At 38.3% G+C, this 19,392-nt stretch overlaps 1 protein-coding gene across 3 annotated transcripts in view; it reads right to left on the bottom strand.

Annotated features, from left to right (window-relative positions):
• Positions 1-19,392, bottom strand: part of LOC110831222 (uncharacterized) — a 49,907-nt gene that overhangs the window by 27,317 nt on the left and 3,198 nt on the right. Inside the window, exon 1 of one of the 3 annotated variants that reach the window (XM_087340385.1) lies at positions 12,439-12,588. The exons of 1 other annotated variant lie outside the window; for it this stretch is intronic. In XM_087340385.1, coding sequence (XP_087196511.1) covers positions 12,439-12,561 — 123 coding nt within the window. In that variant the 5' untranslated portion in view covers positions 12,562-12,588. Of the gene's footprint in view, positions 1-10,785; positions 11,068-12,438; positions 12,589-19,392 lie in introns of those variants that run through there. One more of the 3 variants, XM_087340386.1, reaches the window with a different exon arrangement.

The following is a 19,392-nucleotide window of genomic DNA, read 5'->3' as shown; positions in this document are numbered from 1 at the left end:
AAGTTTTTGTTTTTTTTGCGGCCCACATAAACTTAAACCTTGTTTATATGGCCCGTGTTAGCCTTTGAGTTTGACATGCTTGCTGTACAGCGCTTGAAATAGAGGGGACTGTTCCGAGGGCCTCACACGTCTGGGGAAAATCATCTGATAGAAGTTGCAAACGTTAATATGTGTGACTTATTTACCGCCTTGATGTTCACCCCAATAACTGCCTCTGAAACGTCGGTAAATTTCAACCAGACTATCCAGCGCAACATCCCAGAAGATAGTCTGTACAAACAAAAGCAGGCATTTGTTTTGTTTTTTCTTTAAATAAAACTGAGTAATGAAAACGTTAGCTTTACCCCCTGCACCCGCATAAATACCGCACACCAAACCAATTTTTACAGCTGGGGAGCAGGTACATCAGTTGGAAAACTTCAGGCATGACAAATTCGTGCCACAAAATTTTATAAGAAATTGTATATAAGCACGTTAGAGTTACAAAAGTCAGTATCTTATCGTTCGTAATTAGAATTCATAATACACACACACTGGTTCATTATAATAGGTATTTCTGATAGTTCACACAACACAGCAAACTTGGTATGAGAGTAGGGCTACCATATTAACGTTCAAAAATTCCACTAAATTATTAGTGACTACAAGCAGAAGCATCGATTTTTCCTTCCCACAATATCCATACCGGCTCTGGGGTCGACCCATAGCGTATTGGAGGTTACGCAGTCGGAACTCGAAGCTGTACACCTTAACGTAATGCCATCAATATTATTACAACTACAACTGCTACAGTTGCTAATAATAACATAACAATAATGGGGCGCTTTATAAGATAAAAAGGCATAACCTTACTGAAGCTCTGTGATAATATTCACACTTCATTAATTACGAACAAATGCGTGCTGGAATTTAAACGAAGAACCCATAACCGACTTCCTTAAAAAACAAAACAAGTTTTCACGTGCAAGCTAAATAAGGCGTTACAGTTGTCCCATATTTGGTACCTGTTAATGTAAAGATATAAATTATGTCGTTGTTTATTGGAAACAATATTGAAACTACACTTGCTCGCGTGTTGCCATACAAACCAGTTCTAAGCCATGAATACAAGCCTGCAAAGCAGACCTAATGACCTAGCTGAGAGTCTGGCCATGCGAAGCCACATTTAGCCAGCAGGGCTTTTGTCACGAGAACGTGGGGCTGTGGGAGATTCTACATCAGGCAACGTAACTATCTTATACTCTGGGTCAATACAAGGAAGACTAACAAAACGCGAAATGCACCAGTCTCATAGCTGCGTGACAACTGATGGGACATTTTTAGCTTAGTTTGCGAAAACTTAAATAGTCCTACAATCAATATCACGACAAACTGACGAACACCCTCTTTCTTCAAGATTCATTTCAATATTATTCTTCCATGCACCAGGTTGCCTAGGTTTCCCTTCAGTATTTAAAACTTAAGACTTAATTTCTCATAGCCCCCATGCGTACTATATATCCCACCTATCTCATTCTCCTTGATTTAACACCGTAGTAATATTTGGGCAGTTCAGCGAGAAAGGAAAACGAACATTCTTAGCAGGAGTCACAGTAATAAATTCTAGCTTAACTCACTGAAATCTTGTGTAAGAGAAAACCATTCAGGTCTTATCAAACAAAATATACGGGCATTACTTAAAGAACAACACTTAATAGGTTTTAAATAAATACGATTCATTAGGGCAAAGAATGACGCTGAGGAATTTAAAACATTGTACAATGTGCAAGGCGAAGGACTGTTAAGACACCCACAAACTTAATTACATCTACCGGAACGAAAAATTGAAACAGAAGTCCAATGGCCACATACATTCTACAACAGCAGCCTGTGTTTCAACACAAGATCAGATTCTATCACAATATAAATTCGTCTTGCTGACGCACTGCTAGAAATTACCTCTGGGAGAACAATTCATCATCACGCTGCCTGTGTCTGACACAAGACGAAATGTACGTACCAAACACACAGCAGTGTAGACAGAACAACAACGGCCCTTCTCAGGCCCCTTGCATAACATTGTAACGAGGTTGTTGAGGACAGGAGGTCGCTCGTGAGACGGAATGGTCACGTGCTAAGTTGTATTAAAATCTGACGTTCAGCTGCGAAGTCAAATTTGTAGTTGTCAGTGTCAGTTTTGTACAAAATCCCTCAGAACGCCATTCACCGACTTAACATAAATGCGGAACCTAACAATGCAAAGGTAGATGTGGGCATATTTCTTATTTCCGATATATATGCATAAAGTGGGATTTAAAGTTAACAAGCCTAGAGAACAGGACAGAACAGAACAGATTTAGGTAGAACAGAATAAATAGGGCATGATATTGGGCTGGGCTATAACAGAATAGAATATAGTGAATAGGACAGAACAGGTGAGAATAAAACAAGAATAGGATACAATATAATAATACACAATAAAAACAATAGGATAGAATAGAAAATGCTAAGCTGAGCTATGAGAGAATATAATGGCTGTAATAGAATATATAAAATAGGACTGAACATAATAGAATAAAATAGAATAGAAGTGGGTGTCCAACCGCTCTTGCACCGTGAACAATCTACAATTCCAGGTCTCCATTATATATCCCACCAGCGATCCTGTACTTTGAATAAAATGGGACCATATGATAGTCACTAAGGTCCAAGAAATTAGTTACAAAGTGACGGATTCTGTACCAGAACCAACCCGCACCAAAACTAATTTAACCTAGTACAATTTGGAGTTTCACAGAAATCAGTTCCGTAGGCTTGGTGCTTTTACTCGACTCCTGGGACACAATACGAAGAAACCGGGATGTGTTTCTTAGAATTATTTTTAATGGCGGACTGTACAACAGTATCTATAGGAGCTATTTAATGATCCCTGTAGAACAGTATAATATCCAGCAATCATTCACTTGTTTTCGTCTGGTTACGGATATTGTTTCGTGGTCCCAGTACTAATCTGGTTATACACCTCCATTGTCGTCAATATTTTCCAGTCACAATTTGGTTACAACTTTGTGAATATCTTTCATAACCTAATGTATTCTTTCTTGTCCATGTTCCGCGGCTGAAGTCCAATGCATGGTGGTTGTCTATGCATTGCCATTCGTCTCATCCCTGGAGATGATTACACTCGCCCCCACCTGCGACTCCCCATTGCCCTCCACCTCATTTATTTCCAGGTACCTTCTGATACAATACGCTGACCGCATTCCTCCTGAATCTAGGTCCCCCGTACCAGACAACTCCTTGCCAAGATGACGGGCGTTCAGATATTATCTTCAGAAGACTGACCTCTAGGTTTAGCACTACATAAAGTCCTCAGATTAATTCAAAGATTGTAAATGGCAGAATTACAAAACTTCTTAACTCACAATAAAATCCAACCCTAAAACAAATCAATATCTGTACAGAAAGTGGCCCATTTCTAAAACATGTAAAGTGATAATATAACGTACGGTTCAATACCACTAAAATCAAAGCAGCACTGAGCAAGTTACATATTAATGTTATCCTCCCATCTCAGACATAGAAGTGTACGTTTTCAAGAGGTTTCCCCCACCAAATTCCTGTATGTATTCTAACAATTCTAAGCATGAAGATCGTCCTGATGACGGAGGTAGTATGACCTCTAAAACGTTGGTTAACATCTACCAGACTACACAGCGCAACAACCCAGAAGACAGAAATCTTCATACTCACCGCTGTGAAAATCTCAAATAATACAAATTCTAAGCATCCTGCTAGATAACTAAGTTGCTTTTTATAAAATATCCTAATTTCTCACTTACTCCATCCTTCTTAGGATTGAATATTTTCCTGAACACACTGTTTCAAACTCTAGTAATTTATATTCTTACCTAAACTAGCATCATTATTGTTTCGTATGTTCCCTTGCGATTCGACTGAGGGAGATAAGAATGCATACAGCATTTTGTGGAGAAGCTGTTAAAAATGTCCACTTACAATACCTATACGGAGAGGAAAGGATAACATTAATATGTATCTTGTGGATATAAGATGTGAGCATGCGAGATGGATGAAAATGGCTCAAGACGAAGTCGAATGACGGGCTGTGGAATTATCAGCGTCTATCCTTCTGCTTCCACTAGCACTGTAGATTACGTCTAACGTTTTGTGAAACTATATAGAATGATAACAGTTTTGAAACTTAACATATCAAGTATTTCTAGAATTATTTTCCCTAATTTCATAATCAAACTCGCTTTATTTGTTACAGTCGTTCCCACATAATTTCTTCAACCTATGCAAATCTTTCTGAAGGTTCAGCAAACTTTAACACGGTCACTCTACAGAACATCAAGTTCCTTTCTTCAGGAGTTCTTGGAAGTAAATGCAAATCTTTTTCGTCTTACAGCGATTGGCTAAGAAGCTCGCGTTTGTGCCAGGACAAATTTATACGATTGAATACACTGAAGAATAAGAGGAAACCTTTACTTTAAAAGCTGTCTCACAACATAAGCGCGTGATAATTCTGGGGCAGGAGACGTCAGTAACAAATTGTAGCTTTGGCCCTGCACAATGAAAATACTGATAATAACAGCGCATGTTACAGAGATTTCGCTTAGAAACACTGACCCTTCCGGCCTGGAATTATGTTCGAGAAGTTAGTGAATTATACGTGTCTGCCATCTGTGAACAAAGCTCCTACGAAATGTCGGTCAGTATATATCAGACTTCTACATCTCAGAAGACAGCGATCTTTATATTCATTGCCGTTAGAAACTCAAATCTCACCTATTCGGTTTTTCCACAGCACAATTTATACGTTACTAATAACGCAGACTTATTTAAATAAAAAGCATAATGCAAGCTGTGATAAGAAACAAAAGAATAATGATATTCCGCAAGAAAATACAACAACGAGAGAATGATTTACGTTCTAATAAAAAAAAATTGTTCATTTAGGAAAGGTGGGTCACGTTGGTTTTTCAAGATCAAGGCACTGCCAAAACCTGTTTCTTTCCAGCGCGGATGCCAAATTTCCAATGTTATCTCGTCTTTGAATATCCACTTCAATGAAAATAAAGAATGGCATTTCGGAATTAAACGTCAACGGGTGATGTACCTTTAGAGATGCTACTGATGGTACTGTATCAACCAGGCCACATTTCTTTATAATAAATCACCATGACAACACGTCTCAAAGATAATCTCGATATTCCTCTATTATTGATAAGATATTAATGGGGATTATTTTTTTCCGCGACAACAGAAATTTATTTATATTACATTTTAACGACAGGACTATATAAGGCCACAAAATACAAAGAAAAGAAATACAGAATGTTCCATTTAAAACTCGACCCTTCACGCAAGACGAAACCAATAACAATTATAATTCTTGCAACAGTTCCACGCCGTTGCAGCTGATGCACATCTTGAAACTGGTACGGCCAGAATTTCAGCTATTTTTCGTTCGATGAACACCTGTCACAACAACAGTTCCTGCGTCTCGTAATATTTGCAACCAGTCGGCGTATTGTTACTCGGCACTGCTCATAAATACATCATGTTCGCACATACGCAGCTTTTGCGCAGCTTGCGTGAGCAGCGGCCTAGCAAAGACGGTGACCAAAACTCGTGTCACGAGGAATGTTGGGAGAGGGTGGATTTTCTGATTTAATTTTTATACAGCTGTACGTGTTTGTTGCTGGGTTGCATTCTTAATGTGTTTCCCTGTGTTTCTGTAATGACCCTGTTCTGAAGGTGTGCAAGTTATCTTAGAATCTCCAGGTTCTGCGACGAAGGTCCGGCAGTGTAGGGAATGTCAATGTGACAGAGCACGAAGTTATTCTTCTAGTGTACCGTTCGGTGCTGAAATTATGACAAAGCCAGCGCTGAGGAACTTGGCTTCGAATTTCTGTGTAAATATATCTCTAACAAAGATATTGTCACCTATCTTAACAAAAAAAGACTGAAGATCTGTATGCTACATTATTATAAATCTGTTTAATATGGTCCCTCGGCGAAAGGGTGGAACATTAATTGACGGTGTTTCAGAACAAAGTTCTGAGGCAAACGTTTGAACTTCCTGAGAGGTCGTAACAAACGTGCAGATGAAACTGCTAATAAGAAACTTAATAATTTATACTCTTTGACAAGTATTATTAGGGTTATCAAATGAAGGAGGGCGAGTTCAGTAGGCATGTAGAACGAGCCGAGAACATGGTAAAAGCATGAAAGTTGTACGTCTTAAAGAAATAGGGAGTAATGGTACGGACTGGATTCAGCTGGCTCGGGATAGGTTCACGAAATATGATTTTTTAAATGTGCCAGTCATTTATTAACCAGCTGAGCGACTATCAGCTTCTGGAGGACCACATTCAGTTATGGCGTCTGTGTGCAACTGACACGCAGCACGAAAGTGTCATTTTAAGTTTTCTGGGAGGACAGAAAACAACACAAGAGAACAATGAAAACTCAGTTTATTATCTGTGCCGAAAACAAACGAAAAAAGATAATATTATATATACGGTAGCCTTCCTTAAAAACTTTCCACACTGTCATTAACTTTTCTCTGGCTTAGGCAGTTACCGGCATTGCTCCGTACAACTCAGTAATCTTCACACTCTGATCACAAAAATCGGATCACAGATCACTGTTCTTTTATGCATCCTATCAACGAAGCACCCATGTTAAATACGTCACAGTATCACCACTACCATATCTGCAAAAGATAAAATATGATACGACATGATATGTTTATTCAGTCTGTCACACACGTCCACTAGTTTCAGAGAATGGGGAATGACTCTGTGGTCTTTTTCCCCCAACAAAATAATAAATTCCGGCACCCAGCTATGTTAGTTTGTGGGCCTGAACTAAAGTTTCGTTCTTAAATTCGGAATTACTTCGACTATTTTTTCTGTTGATTTCGAAAATAACCAGTGCAGTTGAGTATTTAAATATTTAAACATTCTCACATTTTCTCAATTCAATCCCATCGATTCACATAACAATTCATAACATGTCTGCAGCAAATTCAAATAGCGTCATTTTTCGGAGGTAAACACGCAACTGAGGTGCTGGGAAAGTAATCTCCTTATACAGTCCAACATCTGAGCCACGTTAAGATAAAGTAATATTGTTACAAGGTCTGTCAAACAAGGCAGTCACATAACATTATAAACCGTGTACAATATGGCGTGAGAATTACAGTCACGAAAGACTTGTTTCGACCTACAAAGTTACACAGCGCGCTTGAAATAATATAGGCCTAATACCAGTATTTGAACTACGTCACTAGTTTATTTTCACAACGTTGCTGGAATTCTTATTTTGGTTTTCAATGGAGCGTTTGTAATACGATGTGTTTTGTTTGGAAATGAATAGGTGTACATTTTAACTTGAAGCAAGAATATCTCTGAGTTGGCACTTACAGACTACTAGAATCTTCTCATATTACTTTATATGTATTCTCGTACAATAGAAATGTGTAATGCGTACTGGAATACGCACATGCGTTGTTTGCAAATTCTGAAATGAAGTAATTTTGCTCATGCACTACGCAACAGCCTATGATAACCTTCAGAACAAGAAAGATTGATAAGATATGTAATCACTTGTTGAATTTTACCGCAGTAACAGGCACTCTTATACTTATTATCACAAGATAAACGTAAGTTATTTTACTTAGATCAAAAAAAATGTAATTGTCTTCTTTAAGGTAAGCAAATCATACCAACATAACGCAATGAAAGTTAGCTCTGTGGTAGCGTACTGGACTCATAAGCACGGGGTTAGGAAATCCAATCATCTTTAAGTAAACTTTTTTGTTTTTGTTCCAAGCAGCTTTCATGTCTTTATTTTTCATTATACGAAGACGTGTTTTGTATTTTCCGAAAATCTATAACCATACATTGCATAGTCCTACTGTAAGCGGCACTAGTGTCCATCCCACCTCAGAAGTTTGTGCGTCCGCCATGTTGATAACATTAATTGAAGACAATGGGAAAAGTATTATTTTCAGGTAGACTCCAAAGGCATAACTTTCATACTAAATGTAATCCACGTCCGTCCAACGGTCCTCGGGTTGAATCATACGGACAGACATGACCAGCCCTACATACGTAAATACTGTATTATCCCAAATGTAATTCGCCTCTCAAATATAGTGAGCACCGAAATTTTGAAGGATTCTACGGAATGATTTCTTTTACACATCGCAATTTACCGCACACTTTCTACGTACTGTGGATAGTTATGAATGAAAACATTTCTGGGAACCTAACGGCGACATAATTTACGTATTAAAGCGGTTATTTTTTTAAAAAAAAATCTACACAGGAAAATGTGCACAGCAGACTTATACAATATAATTATGGGCTGTAGTGTACATCAAACACTGGATTTGTAAATTTTCAGTAGAATTAGGAAAAGTCTTCCTTGGACTTCCGTGTTGGAATCGTTGAAAGCATGACGTTGAAGGAACACGATAGATGGCCAAATCTGGGGAGGACAAACACCGACGGAGTGATTATAATCAGTAGAAGTTCGTAATTCGTATCGGATACCAAAGTACGCGAGCGCAAAAATGAAATCGTTCTACGTGTGATAAAACAGAAATTTGGAAACTCGCCATATTTCGCACGGTATCTGACTGGTGGAAAGCATGAATGTCTGGTAACTTTCACTAGAACTTGGTTGTAGCATTATCTTGTAACATACGCCTATACGTACTTGCAGCGTTTTAATCGTCAGGAAACCGACGTTTTAGTGACAAAAATAGCGGCTGTGAGTTCTTACTGATGTCTCTTATGAAGAAATTCTATTCAATGGTTATTGACTAAACAATTATATTTATTACTACAGATTTCTTCTTTTCACTAGAGGATTAAAGTTTCTGGCACTATCCCAGAACACTGAATAGAAAGAATAGCAGATTAATTATTGTTAAGAGCATACAGTAGCTTATTAAAAACTTTAAATGCGCATTTATAAATATGTTAAGAAGAAGGAAAGACGAAGTTTCATGGTCCGGTAAAACCGAAGCCAGCCATTTATAGATAACTCCATTACGACTGTCGCTCAAGAAACTTCCTGCTTTCTGTGGACCTGTCTTTTTTACGTTCAATAGCCCACATCTAGATCCCAACCAGAATAATCCAGTCCATATCCTCACACCCTGTTTCTGTAACATGCATCTTAATGTTATCTTTCCATCTACAATTAGGTCTCCCAGGATTACTAAAAAATTTTCGTGTATTTGTTTCCAGTACTTGAGTTTACAACTAGAAGTATTAAAATATGAGAATGAATTAAACTGCGCCGATTAAAGTCTTTGCGAGATGTTCTTACTGCTTAACGACCTGTCATATAATGAATTCGGCTGACATTATAACTTCATGCTTTGAATATCCCAAAAAGGTATATACACTATTAATAAAAAAGGTAAACATGATTTATAATTACCGAGTGATATCTGTATACAATAATCAACATGGCGGCAAGCGCATACCGTCACTTTACAACATATAAATTGCATGTATTGTTTTCGGCACAGAATACGTTAGGTACGATACATACGCAGCATAATCGAAGTCAATTATCTCGAAATGCACGATGACCTTCGCTCCTCAATGGAATGCAGACGCACCTTCATGAATGCGCGAAGCCAATTACAGCTAAGAAGCCAAAGAATGAAAGTTGCTTATGTGAATATTTTGCACGCTTTACAACATATTTCAGTTAACAAAAAAGCATTACAGCACAACATACCATGAAGGAAGAAACGCGTACATTTTAGTCCGAAAACCTCATGTTAACAGACATCAGAATCGATTGGGTAGAAGGGAGGTTAATACTAAAACACCATAGACCAATCACGGAATTCAAGTAGCTTACGATTATATCCTATGTCGGGCCTTGCCACTATAGGTGGTGAACATTAGGGTTCTGCTACACAGTGTTAGGTTAATTATTTAGTAGGCATGTTCTAACAAGTTTCTGTATTATGTTTTTTCCTACATAAGCCATTCGCCATTATGGCCAAATTAATACAGCCTCAAACCAATACTAGGCCTGTCATCAACAAATCTAAACTTCGACTTCCGCTTCGTCAGACAAGAAACATGACAAAAGCCCAATCCAAGTATTTTGTAGCAGGCCTACCTAAATGTCATATGAGTTACCGATTTTTATTACACAGATAAACTCGATCTTAAAAATATTGATTTGATAACTGAACCTGCAGATGCAGCAAGAATATGGGATGGCTTGCAGTGTGAAGAACGTTAATTATTCACTGAATGTATAATTTATTTTCAATGTAATATAGAAAACAGCAATTTCGGAGCAGGAATATACGGAAATTACTACGTTCTAACAACGTGTTGCACTGTTCTGACGCCGTTGATAAAATATTAATATTAACATGCCACAAATCTCTCTAATACCACATATAGAATAGAATGGAACAGAATTTATTTACATTCCATAGAACCTTCATAGGCCCATGCAAAGGATGTAGAACATGTCATAACGCAAATATAACCCTTGTTTGCAATACAGATGTAAAATACCTTCAGGTAACAACAAATACTGTTATGGTTTCCGATTTTAAAATTAACATGTATATAATTAATAGCCTCTTCATGAGTGTATCTTTTCGATAATTAGCTGCAATTTCAATTCAGTGATCTCTCCTATGTCATTGCCAGCAGAATAAAAGCAAATATATCATTATATTTCTCACTAACTTTAGTACAGTAGATAATGAATACCGGTCATTACCTTTTCTGTTCCGTAATCCGCTTCTGTATATATACAAAGCGTTGTTTTCTTCTCCGTTGAAAACTTCATTTCACCTTTTGATAGGTTCACGTTTTACACTTTGTGGCACTGCATTACAACCACGTTTCACACGATACCACTCAGAAATATTGTGTCACGACTGCAGATCTCTAATCTCGTTCGAAACATCGTCAGCTGGGTCTAACCTATGCCCAGCTCCAACACAACGCGCGACCGAAATATGGAATGTCGCATCCAAACGTTCAAAAGCCAAGCCGGGTTTCTTGCTCACATCCCTCCACTCTTCCCCTTCCACCATCGACTTACTAATCGCTTGCGGCCAGCGCCAACTGGTGGCCGAACTACCAAACCATGCACCCTACATCCGAAGGATTACAAGAGCAGTCAGAGTATTGTTTTGACTGAGGAAGCCGCAATGCAGTACGTGAATCGGAGTAGTTGCTACCCCCAACGTCTCTTCTGGTGTGCAACCAGGTCTAGATAACGCTTTTTAAAAAATTGTGGGAAACGAATAAATATCGATGAGTCGCCGCCTGTCTGAAACAACTGTTTCCTAAATTACGGTCGATTTCAGCGAACGATCGACTCTTATGCCGATATCGGTGTGTCGGAAATACGTATTTAAGGGATCAGTACCTCCGAATACAAGTCTAGTCTCACACTAACGTGCTTGTTTTTTCCTATTATGATAACAGAATTCCATCGCTATAATGTTCTTGCAAGATAATAGAGTTGTATAGAGTGGTATATAATCTTGTCGCCATGTCACCTATATTCTGCAACCTATATGAACATATTAGTGCTGTATAATTGAGCTCCAATTTGTTTCATTTCTAAAATTCAGTAACCTCATGGGAAAATAACGCTTTGTGTTTCTAAAAATCCACGCGACAGCAAGGTAAAAAAATAAAATGAAGATCGAAAATCCTATTTTGGAAATATTTTACATGAAAAGTGTCCTGATTGTAGTTTCTAGCATCACTGAGATTTTTTACATGCCAGAAAGGGCATTAAATCAATTGTTCTAACCCCAAAATGTAACTTATAAGTGCACTATACCAATATATTAATGAATTTCATCTAGAACAGACCACCTAGATAAGTTATAGCACGGGTCAAATGACTACAGCTACAGCTACTCAGCTAGTCAAGACGTTTTCTTGCTTTTATGGAACACGAAATGCCACTGTGTTCGAATGGACCTGACACTAGACCTATCTTTAGCCCGCTGAATTCAGTTCACACCTCAAATCCTATTCTTTGAATACCTATTCTGATTAATATTTAGATCCGTGACCCAGGTCTCTTCCTTTATTCAGATTTTCCATCTAAAATTTAGTCATTTGATCACCTTATTAAACAATCTCCATGGAGCAGAGTTATTCTCCAGAACGTGACAGTAACTCAGCAGGTAAAAACATAGTCCATCTTTACAGAATCGGAAGGTTCATTACCGTGTTTACGAGGGCTTACCACAAAAGTGTAACAAAAAACATTTACTAATAAAAATATTCGTTCAGGGTCTTCCATTTTTGTTACTGAGATTATGAAAGCGAGAGTCTTCGATGTTTGCATTACTCGGCGGTTTGGATGGACGCAACTTTATTAATGTCATGCCTGTTGTGTACTTACAGGAGGAGCTGGATGGACGCGTTGCAGATGCTTGCCCCGCTGTGTAGAGAGTGTGACACGCTGTCGTTTCGAGAGCGATGTGACCGACACCCCTAATTTACTATGCACCCAATGCAGATCCATTTACAGTTCCGCCAACCCTCAGTATCACTTTTACCCACGTGCCAGATGTTATGTTTAATTTAAGGAAAAGAGCACCTCGCGGTGACCGAACCACGTTGCTTGTCCTCCCAGAATGTCGTTAAAACGTACAAAACAGCAAACACCTTATCTGTCATTCGAGTTTTAAAGCGTTGACTTCGAGGAACAAGCCAGGGGTGACCAATCAGTACAACTAAATCAATTAAACAAACTGTTGTAGCGGCTTTACTCTGTATTTGTTTGCGGGTGGTATCGGGTTAAAATCTCGATCAGGCTACCGGTTATGGTAAAAGCTAAGTGTTAAGGTCGCGTATTTTTCGAAAATCTATTATTGTAAATGATGGTGTGACCGTATTTTAAGTGGCGCTAGTGTCGATCTCACCTTACAGTTTCGTTCGTCCGTCATGTTGTTACCGATTGTGGGAACTTAAGAATGTAATATTTTAGGGTGGACTTCATAACATAACGGACACCGTAGAATAACGTGCACACCAAATTTAATCCAAATCCGTCCGGAGGATCTCGAGATAAATTATGTGGACAGACGGACGGACGGACAGACAAACATGGTAAGCATTGTATGCCTTTATTTCAAACACAAAGTGCAAAGAACGTATAAAGACTACGAATCGAAAGAGTAATATTAAGAAAATATAACTTCAAATGTAAAATTTGTAATAAGATCAAAATGTGTAGCTAAGATTTAACTGGATATATTTATACTTCCTATTCGTGCTTTGCTGCCCTTTTTGATTGAAGTGTGAAGCTTATGTCACAAACATGACAATGGACCACCTGGTTGCACGGAGCCTTGCTCGTGTTTGGTCAACACTAGTTCAGAACGACGTCGTCCTGCTAACCGTGTCACCTGGCCGCTGGCCTTCAACAAGGGGAGATACAAAAAGCAGTCACGATATTTCACATCGGAACTTTGTACATTACTGGTCTTTGTGAGGAATTTTAAACAGTTCAACACTGGCATAGCACAAAGCGGAAAGTTTTTATAAAGAAGCCTATGATATAAGTACATTCTCCTTATAATACTTACACACATGTGCGTGTAAAATAACATTACTGAACGTCAGTACTTCCTGAATGTGTTTGGCTTAGCTTTCTCATGCTACAATTCCAAATCTAGAAAGCATGCAGAATTAAAATAATATTATCAAAAGAACTGTATTCTAATAGTGAATTACAAAGAGAACACAGAATGAGGATGTTAGAGAAGAAGGTGCTGAGGAGAATATTTGGATATAAGAAGAAGGACGTAACAGGGGAATGAAGAAAACTTCCTGAGGACCTCCATAATTTGTAATCTTCAAGATAAATTACTAGGTAAGATTTGAGGTTTTCACAGCGGTGAGTATGAAGATTTCTGTCTTCTGGGTTGTTGCGCTGTGTAGTCTGGTAGATGTTAACCAACGTTTCAGAGGTCATACTGCCTCCGTCATCAGGGCGACCAAACTACACAGCGCAACAACCCAGAAGACAGAAATCTTCATAAATTACTAGGTTGATCAAATCAATAAGAACGGGGTGGGCGGAACATGAAGCACATAAGACATAAGAAATGTATACAAAAATATTAGTAGGAATGCCTGATGTGATGAGATCTCGTTTACTTCCATTAGCCTTGGAATGACATAGGCGTTGCTAATTTTGATTAAATAATTAATTAACTCAATAATTTTATTGACGGTTTTCATTTTCAACTGTAAGAACGGGAACATTGTGTCGCCAATGATCAAGAGGCTTTCTTTGCAAAATACGGCTGCATACGTTCCGAAGATGTTTCTAGTTTCAATACCTCAGACAGGCCTACCGTAAAACCGCCTGCTCTCCGCTGACTGCAACTCGTATCAATAAGGTTTTTCTTCTTAAACAGATTTTGACAGACTCCTAGCGAGCCACGGCAGGTTATGCCCGACCTGCCGACCGCAGTGGGTTTCAAATCAGGTTCTGCACGGCTCATTTCTCAGAAACATGGAAAACACGAACTGGGTTCAGAAGCAGCCGTTTTTGTCACACTTTTATTTCTATTTTTTAAAGATCTACATTCTGTTACTTATAAAACGACTACAAATTTATTGTGTTATAAATTGCCAGTCTGTCTTCTTCCCACATTGATGGCTGGATAATTGATTACTGGTTACTTAACTCCTTCAACTGTAGACGTTGTTAATTATTAGAATCTTATGGTGGCAAGACTACGTGAATAACGAATTTTAAGGACGTGGGCAAAGCAGTCGTGGCCTATTATGAGATGTTATCCCAGCATTTTCCTAAAGGACCCCAACAGCTTATTGACCATGTCACATTCCGAATTTCTGAATACTTGAAATAGTCGTCTGTTTCGAGTGCAGAATACGAGCTGAATATTTATGAATATTATAGACCAGCTACCGTTATTTACTAAATGTGAGCTTATACTAAAACATATGCCTTTCGGCCCCCAGTGTTCATTTTCAGAGCTTATATATTTGGTTCAACGAAAAACTAGGTGTTAAAAGGTATACTACAATATTTCTTCTAGTTTAAATTGTCTTGAGATGATAATGTTGCGTCATATTGTGTAGAATATATACTTGTTCAATTTTATCAGTCTAATCACAATAAAATATTATTATTAAATATTAAAATATTACAATTAACATTTAAATATTTAAAATATATTAAAATGATGCTCTCTATCGAAATGTTCGATTTACATTAGAGCATCATCTTTTACACTACATGTTTCAGTTCTAAATGAAACATCTTCAGGTGTATAATCCATATAAACTCAAATGTAATATCCTATGTGCAAGTTTAAATTGTCTTATTAACATTAGGGCGTAAGAATTAGTTGCCATTTAGTGAATACAAGTGGATTGTCCTTATAGTGCCGTGTGCAGAAATAAGGTGTGAAGTGTTACAAGCTGAGTTACAAATTTTTGAAAACAAAGTGGTCACTAAAATATTCGGAAATTTTAAGAGTGAAGTGAGAAACTGGAAGCATTAAGTAACGAGAAAAATTGTACTATTACGGTGGTGAAACCAAGGACGTTAACGGTGGACAGTTTATTCAGCTAGGATGGGGAGACAATGAATGTATACAGAATTTTGGCTTGGAAACCTCTTAGAAAACGTCCACTTGAAAGGCGGATAAAGAGATGGGAAGATAACAAAGATGTTCAACCTTCAATTTCTGCTACCAGTAAATTATTTCTATAAACTTAAAACACAAGAAGTATGAAATGCAGTGTTAGCATAGTTTATGCCTCCATACATCGCCACAGACGAAGACATCTTCACAATATTACATGATTCGGTGTGCCGATAGTTATTAAACTACATTTTAGTGTGCTGCAATGTGGAAAATGTTGAGAAGCCTAACCTGCGTCATATATAGGAGACTATTCCAAACAAACTGCCGACGATCACACGTGCACTCAGGTAGAAACAACGAAACTAGATAGATCTACATGGTCCATGGTTTTACTTTAAATATTGCATGTTGTAAATATTAATGGCCTGAGCCATTCAGTCAGACGATGCAAATGTCACAATGATCAGAGTGAAAAATTATAGTTCTATCGCCTGATCCTATTCGCCATATAGAAACACGTTTCAAATAATATTGAGCGTTATGCTTAATTATTTTGTGAATCAGTTGCCTAATTACTTGGCCAGTCTGTTACTCAGTCACTTAGTTGCACACTTACTACACTTTGTGAAGTCAGTAAGTAAGTTAAAGTCAATCAGTTTACTTCTACAGTCATTATTAGTTTCTTAGTCAGTTGTTTAATTACCAAGCTAATATTCGTTTATTTATTAGTCAGTTATTATCCTTGTCATTCAGCCAGATAATTGTTAAACACAAGGAGGCAAGTAAGTGATTTAATTCTATTACTTCGGAACAAATATTTTACTATTTCATACTAAACCTGACACAGTAGTAACCACGTTAAGTAAATCACACTTTGTCATGTTCTGGGAAATAGCCATTCAGTCAGCAGATGTTGACAATGACGTAATGTCTGTACCGTGCCGGAAAGTTTGTCTGTGCTGCTCGCCTGCCATTTTAATTCTGTTCCGGTTATGGGCACGGCTACATTTCCGTTGGAACTTAAATCCCTTATTACGTGAATCATAGGAACTTCCGGGTAATGAGTGATGAAACGTCAGATTGCTTCAAATAAAAATATTAACTTAAATGCAACAAACTGTCGTGAAGCAAACGCCATTTGACGATGTATGGGCCTGCAACTCCGAATTCATGTTGTAAATGAGCCAGTTTCTTTGTGAAACATGGGAAGACTGTTGTTAACTGCGTTTGGAGATAAAACCTCAGTTTAAAATTCTGTAGCTACAGTCTCACATGAGTAAAAGCATAACAAATCTAAATACTATGTTAAAACACACAGAACTGTAATTTTATCTCTTATACTCGAAGTGAAACTTGATCTTTCACTGCAAGTCACAAATATAAATTGAAAGTTTCTGAGAAAAAGGTGCTGAGAAGAATATTTGTACGGAAGAGGGAATACTATGACAATAGAGAAAATGTCATAATAAGGAGTTTCATAATTGCTAATATTCACCAAACAGGCCTCAAGAAGAGTGATAAGAATGGGACATGTAGCATACATGGGACGATTGAGGAATGCATGCAAAGTTGCGATTGGAAAGTGTGAAGGAAGAGACTACCTGGAAGACCTAGGCGCAGATGGTAGGCAACTATCGTAAAGAATGTGAAAAACTACGAGTTGGGAGGGTGTGAAATGGATTAATGTGGCTCATAATGGGGACTTCTAGCGAAATATTGTGATCATAGCAACAACATTTTAGGTTCTATAGAAGGCAGAGAACTTTTTGACTAGCTGAGCGATTACCAGCACCACAAAGAAGGATTCTGTTGCATGGCTTTTGTAAAGACGAAAGTAAAATGAATACATTTCAGTGAAACTTTGAATATACTTAATTATCTGAGAACAATGTGAGAAAGTGTCCGCCTGTTGCTTCAACCAGACGGAGAAATCTGAGCCTAGTGAATGTATTACTTCATTCAACAGAGCATAACACTCGAAGAGCATCCTTGTTAAGTCACTGACGTATTAACAACCACAGGTGAAAACTCCAAGAGAAAAATCTAAAGCATGGCGGAAGAATTTACGTGATGCAGGAACAATTCATTGTTTATTACCCATTCTATTAACAAAACATTTGTCTCCATTCGCCACGTCTAGACTAGTTCTGTGACATACATAGCTTCCTATTAAATACCTACTGGGCAGTGGTCTTTCGCTAGGTAATAAAGCGGCCGAGGCGTGAAACTGACCACTTAATTCGATATAGTTACGAGATAAACAATTTGTTTTAATGTACCTCCACTCCCCTATACGCCACCGTGACTTGGTAGGGAACAACTATACACATGAAGATTTCCGTCTTCTGGGTTGTTGCGCTGTGTAGTCTGGTCGATGTTAACCAACGTTTCAGAGGTCATACTGCCTCCGTCATCAGGGCGATGAAGATTTCTGTCTTCTGGGTTGTTGTACTGTGTAGTCTGGTCGATGTTAACGAACGTTTCAGAGGTCATACTGCCTCCGTCATCAGGGCGATTCATCTACTAGACTACACAGCGCATCAACCCAGAAGACAGATATCTTCAAACTCACCGTTGTGAAATCGTCAAATCTTACAATTATACACATATTTAATTTTTAATGTGGAGTTGAGGAGGTCTGGAGGCCTGATGCAAAAGGGTCGGAGAAATAAATAATCGTACCACTACGACGCCTAAGGCAACGCGTTTAAAAAGGGCTGGGCGTGTCTTACCCTGCCTCCTTAGGTCAACTTCTTGCGTGAAGGTACTGCACATGGCAGCACTCATACCCTCCTGACTTTCTTATTGAAAACTTACCGAATAAAAGACTAGACCTTGCTCAGTTCTTAACCCCTAAGACCGTTGAAATTTTTTATATAACTGAAACTCGTTTAGGTAGTACTGGGTCTTCTAAAAACACGTTTTGTGATGCGGGTTATGATGGGAGTAACTGATGCATTCAGAAGACGCGTGGTAGTTGCTTCGTGAACGTATCAAATTCTTTGGTACAAAGCACAGTTTGTTTTAGTGTCTGGACTCGAAGACTTCAAATGACAAGGTGAAAGACTCAACCTTGTTGAACACGGTTATCAACTTCCGAGTTCCATAAAAGGCGGGTGGGATTTTCTTGGCTAACTGAACGACCCCATAAGATCTGTTCCACAGTCAGTTAATATAATTTTATAAATATTTTCATTAATCGATCTCAGTAACAGCGCGGTCTAGGGCGTGGGTCTTGGCCGCGGATTCGAATCCCACTCAAGACATGGATGTTTATCCACGCCTTTTTACGTTGTGCTGTCGTGTGTAGGCAGAGGCCTTGCGACAGGATGATCACCCGATCGGGGAGTTCTGTCAAATACCTAAACTAATTTGTAATTCGATAAGTAATTCTGAGTTGTAAAAAGGCCACAAGTCCTTTCCGTAGAAGTTGACGATTATTAGACTAACCAATCACGTTAGGTTATGAACAGCAGACGGTCAAAATATGAACTGAAATGAAGCTGTAAGATTTCAGGTTCTCACGGCAGCGAGTATGAAGACAATGGGGTGTTGCGCCTTGTTGTCTCGCAAATCGTCCTAATGATGAAGACAGTAAGCAGCTCTGAAATGTTGGCCAATTTCCCCTGTCGAAGGATCTTACCAATTAAGTATCTGAAAGTTTCACAAGTTACTTGTGAATTTTAGCTAAAGAAAACTAAATTATGAAATTACTATAAACAGAC

This window comes from Zootermopsis nevadensis, unplaced genomic scaffold (assembly GCF_977971745.1).
Source record: "Zootermopsis nevadensis isolate Lab colony 2312 unplaced genomic scaffold, Znev_1.0 Znev_ptg000061l, whole genome shotgun sequence".
Lineage (NCBI taxonomy): Eukaryota > Metazoa > Arthropoda > Insecta > Blattodea > Termopsidae > Zootermopsis > Zootermopsis nevadensis.
Note: the sequence above shows the minus strand (reverse complement) of the source record. Positions and strands in the feature narration are given on the sequence as shown.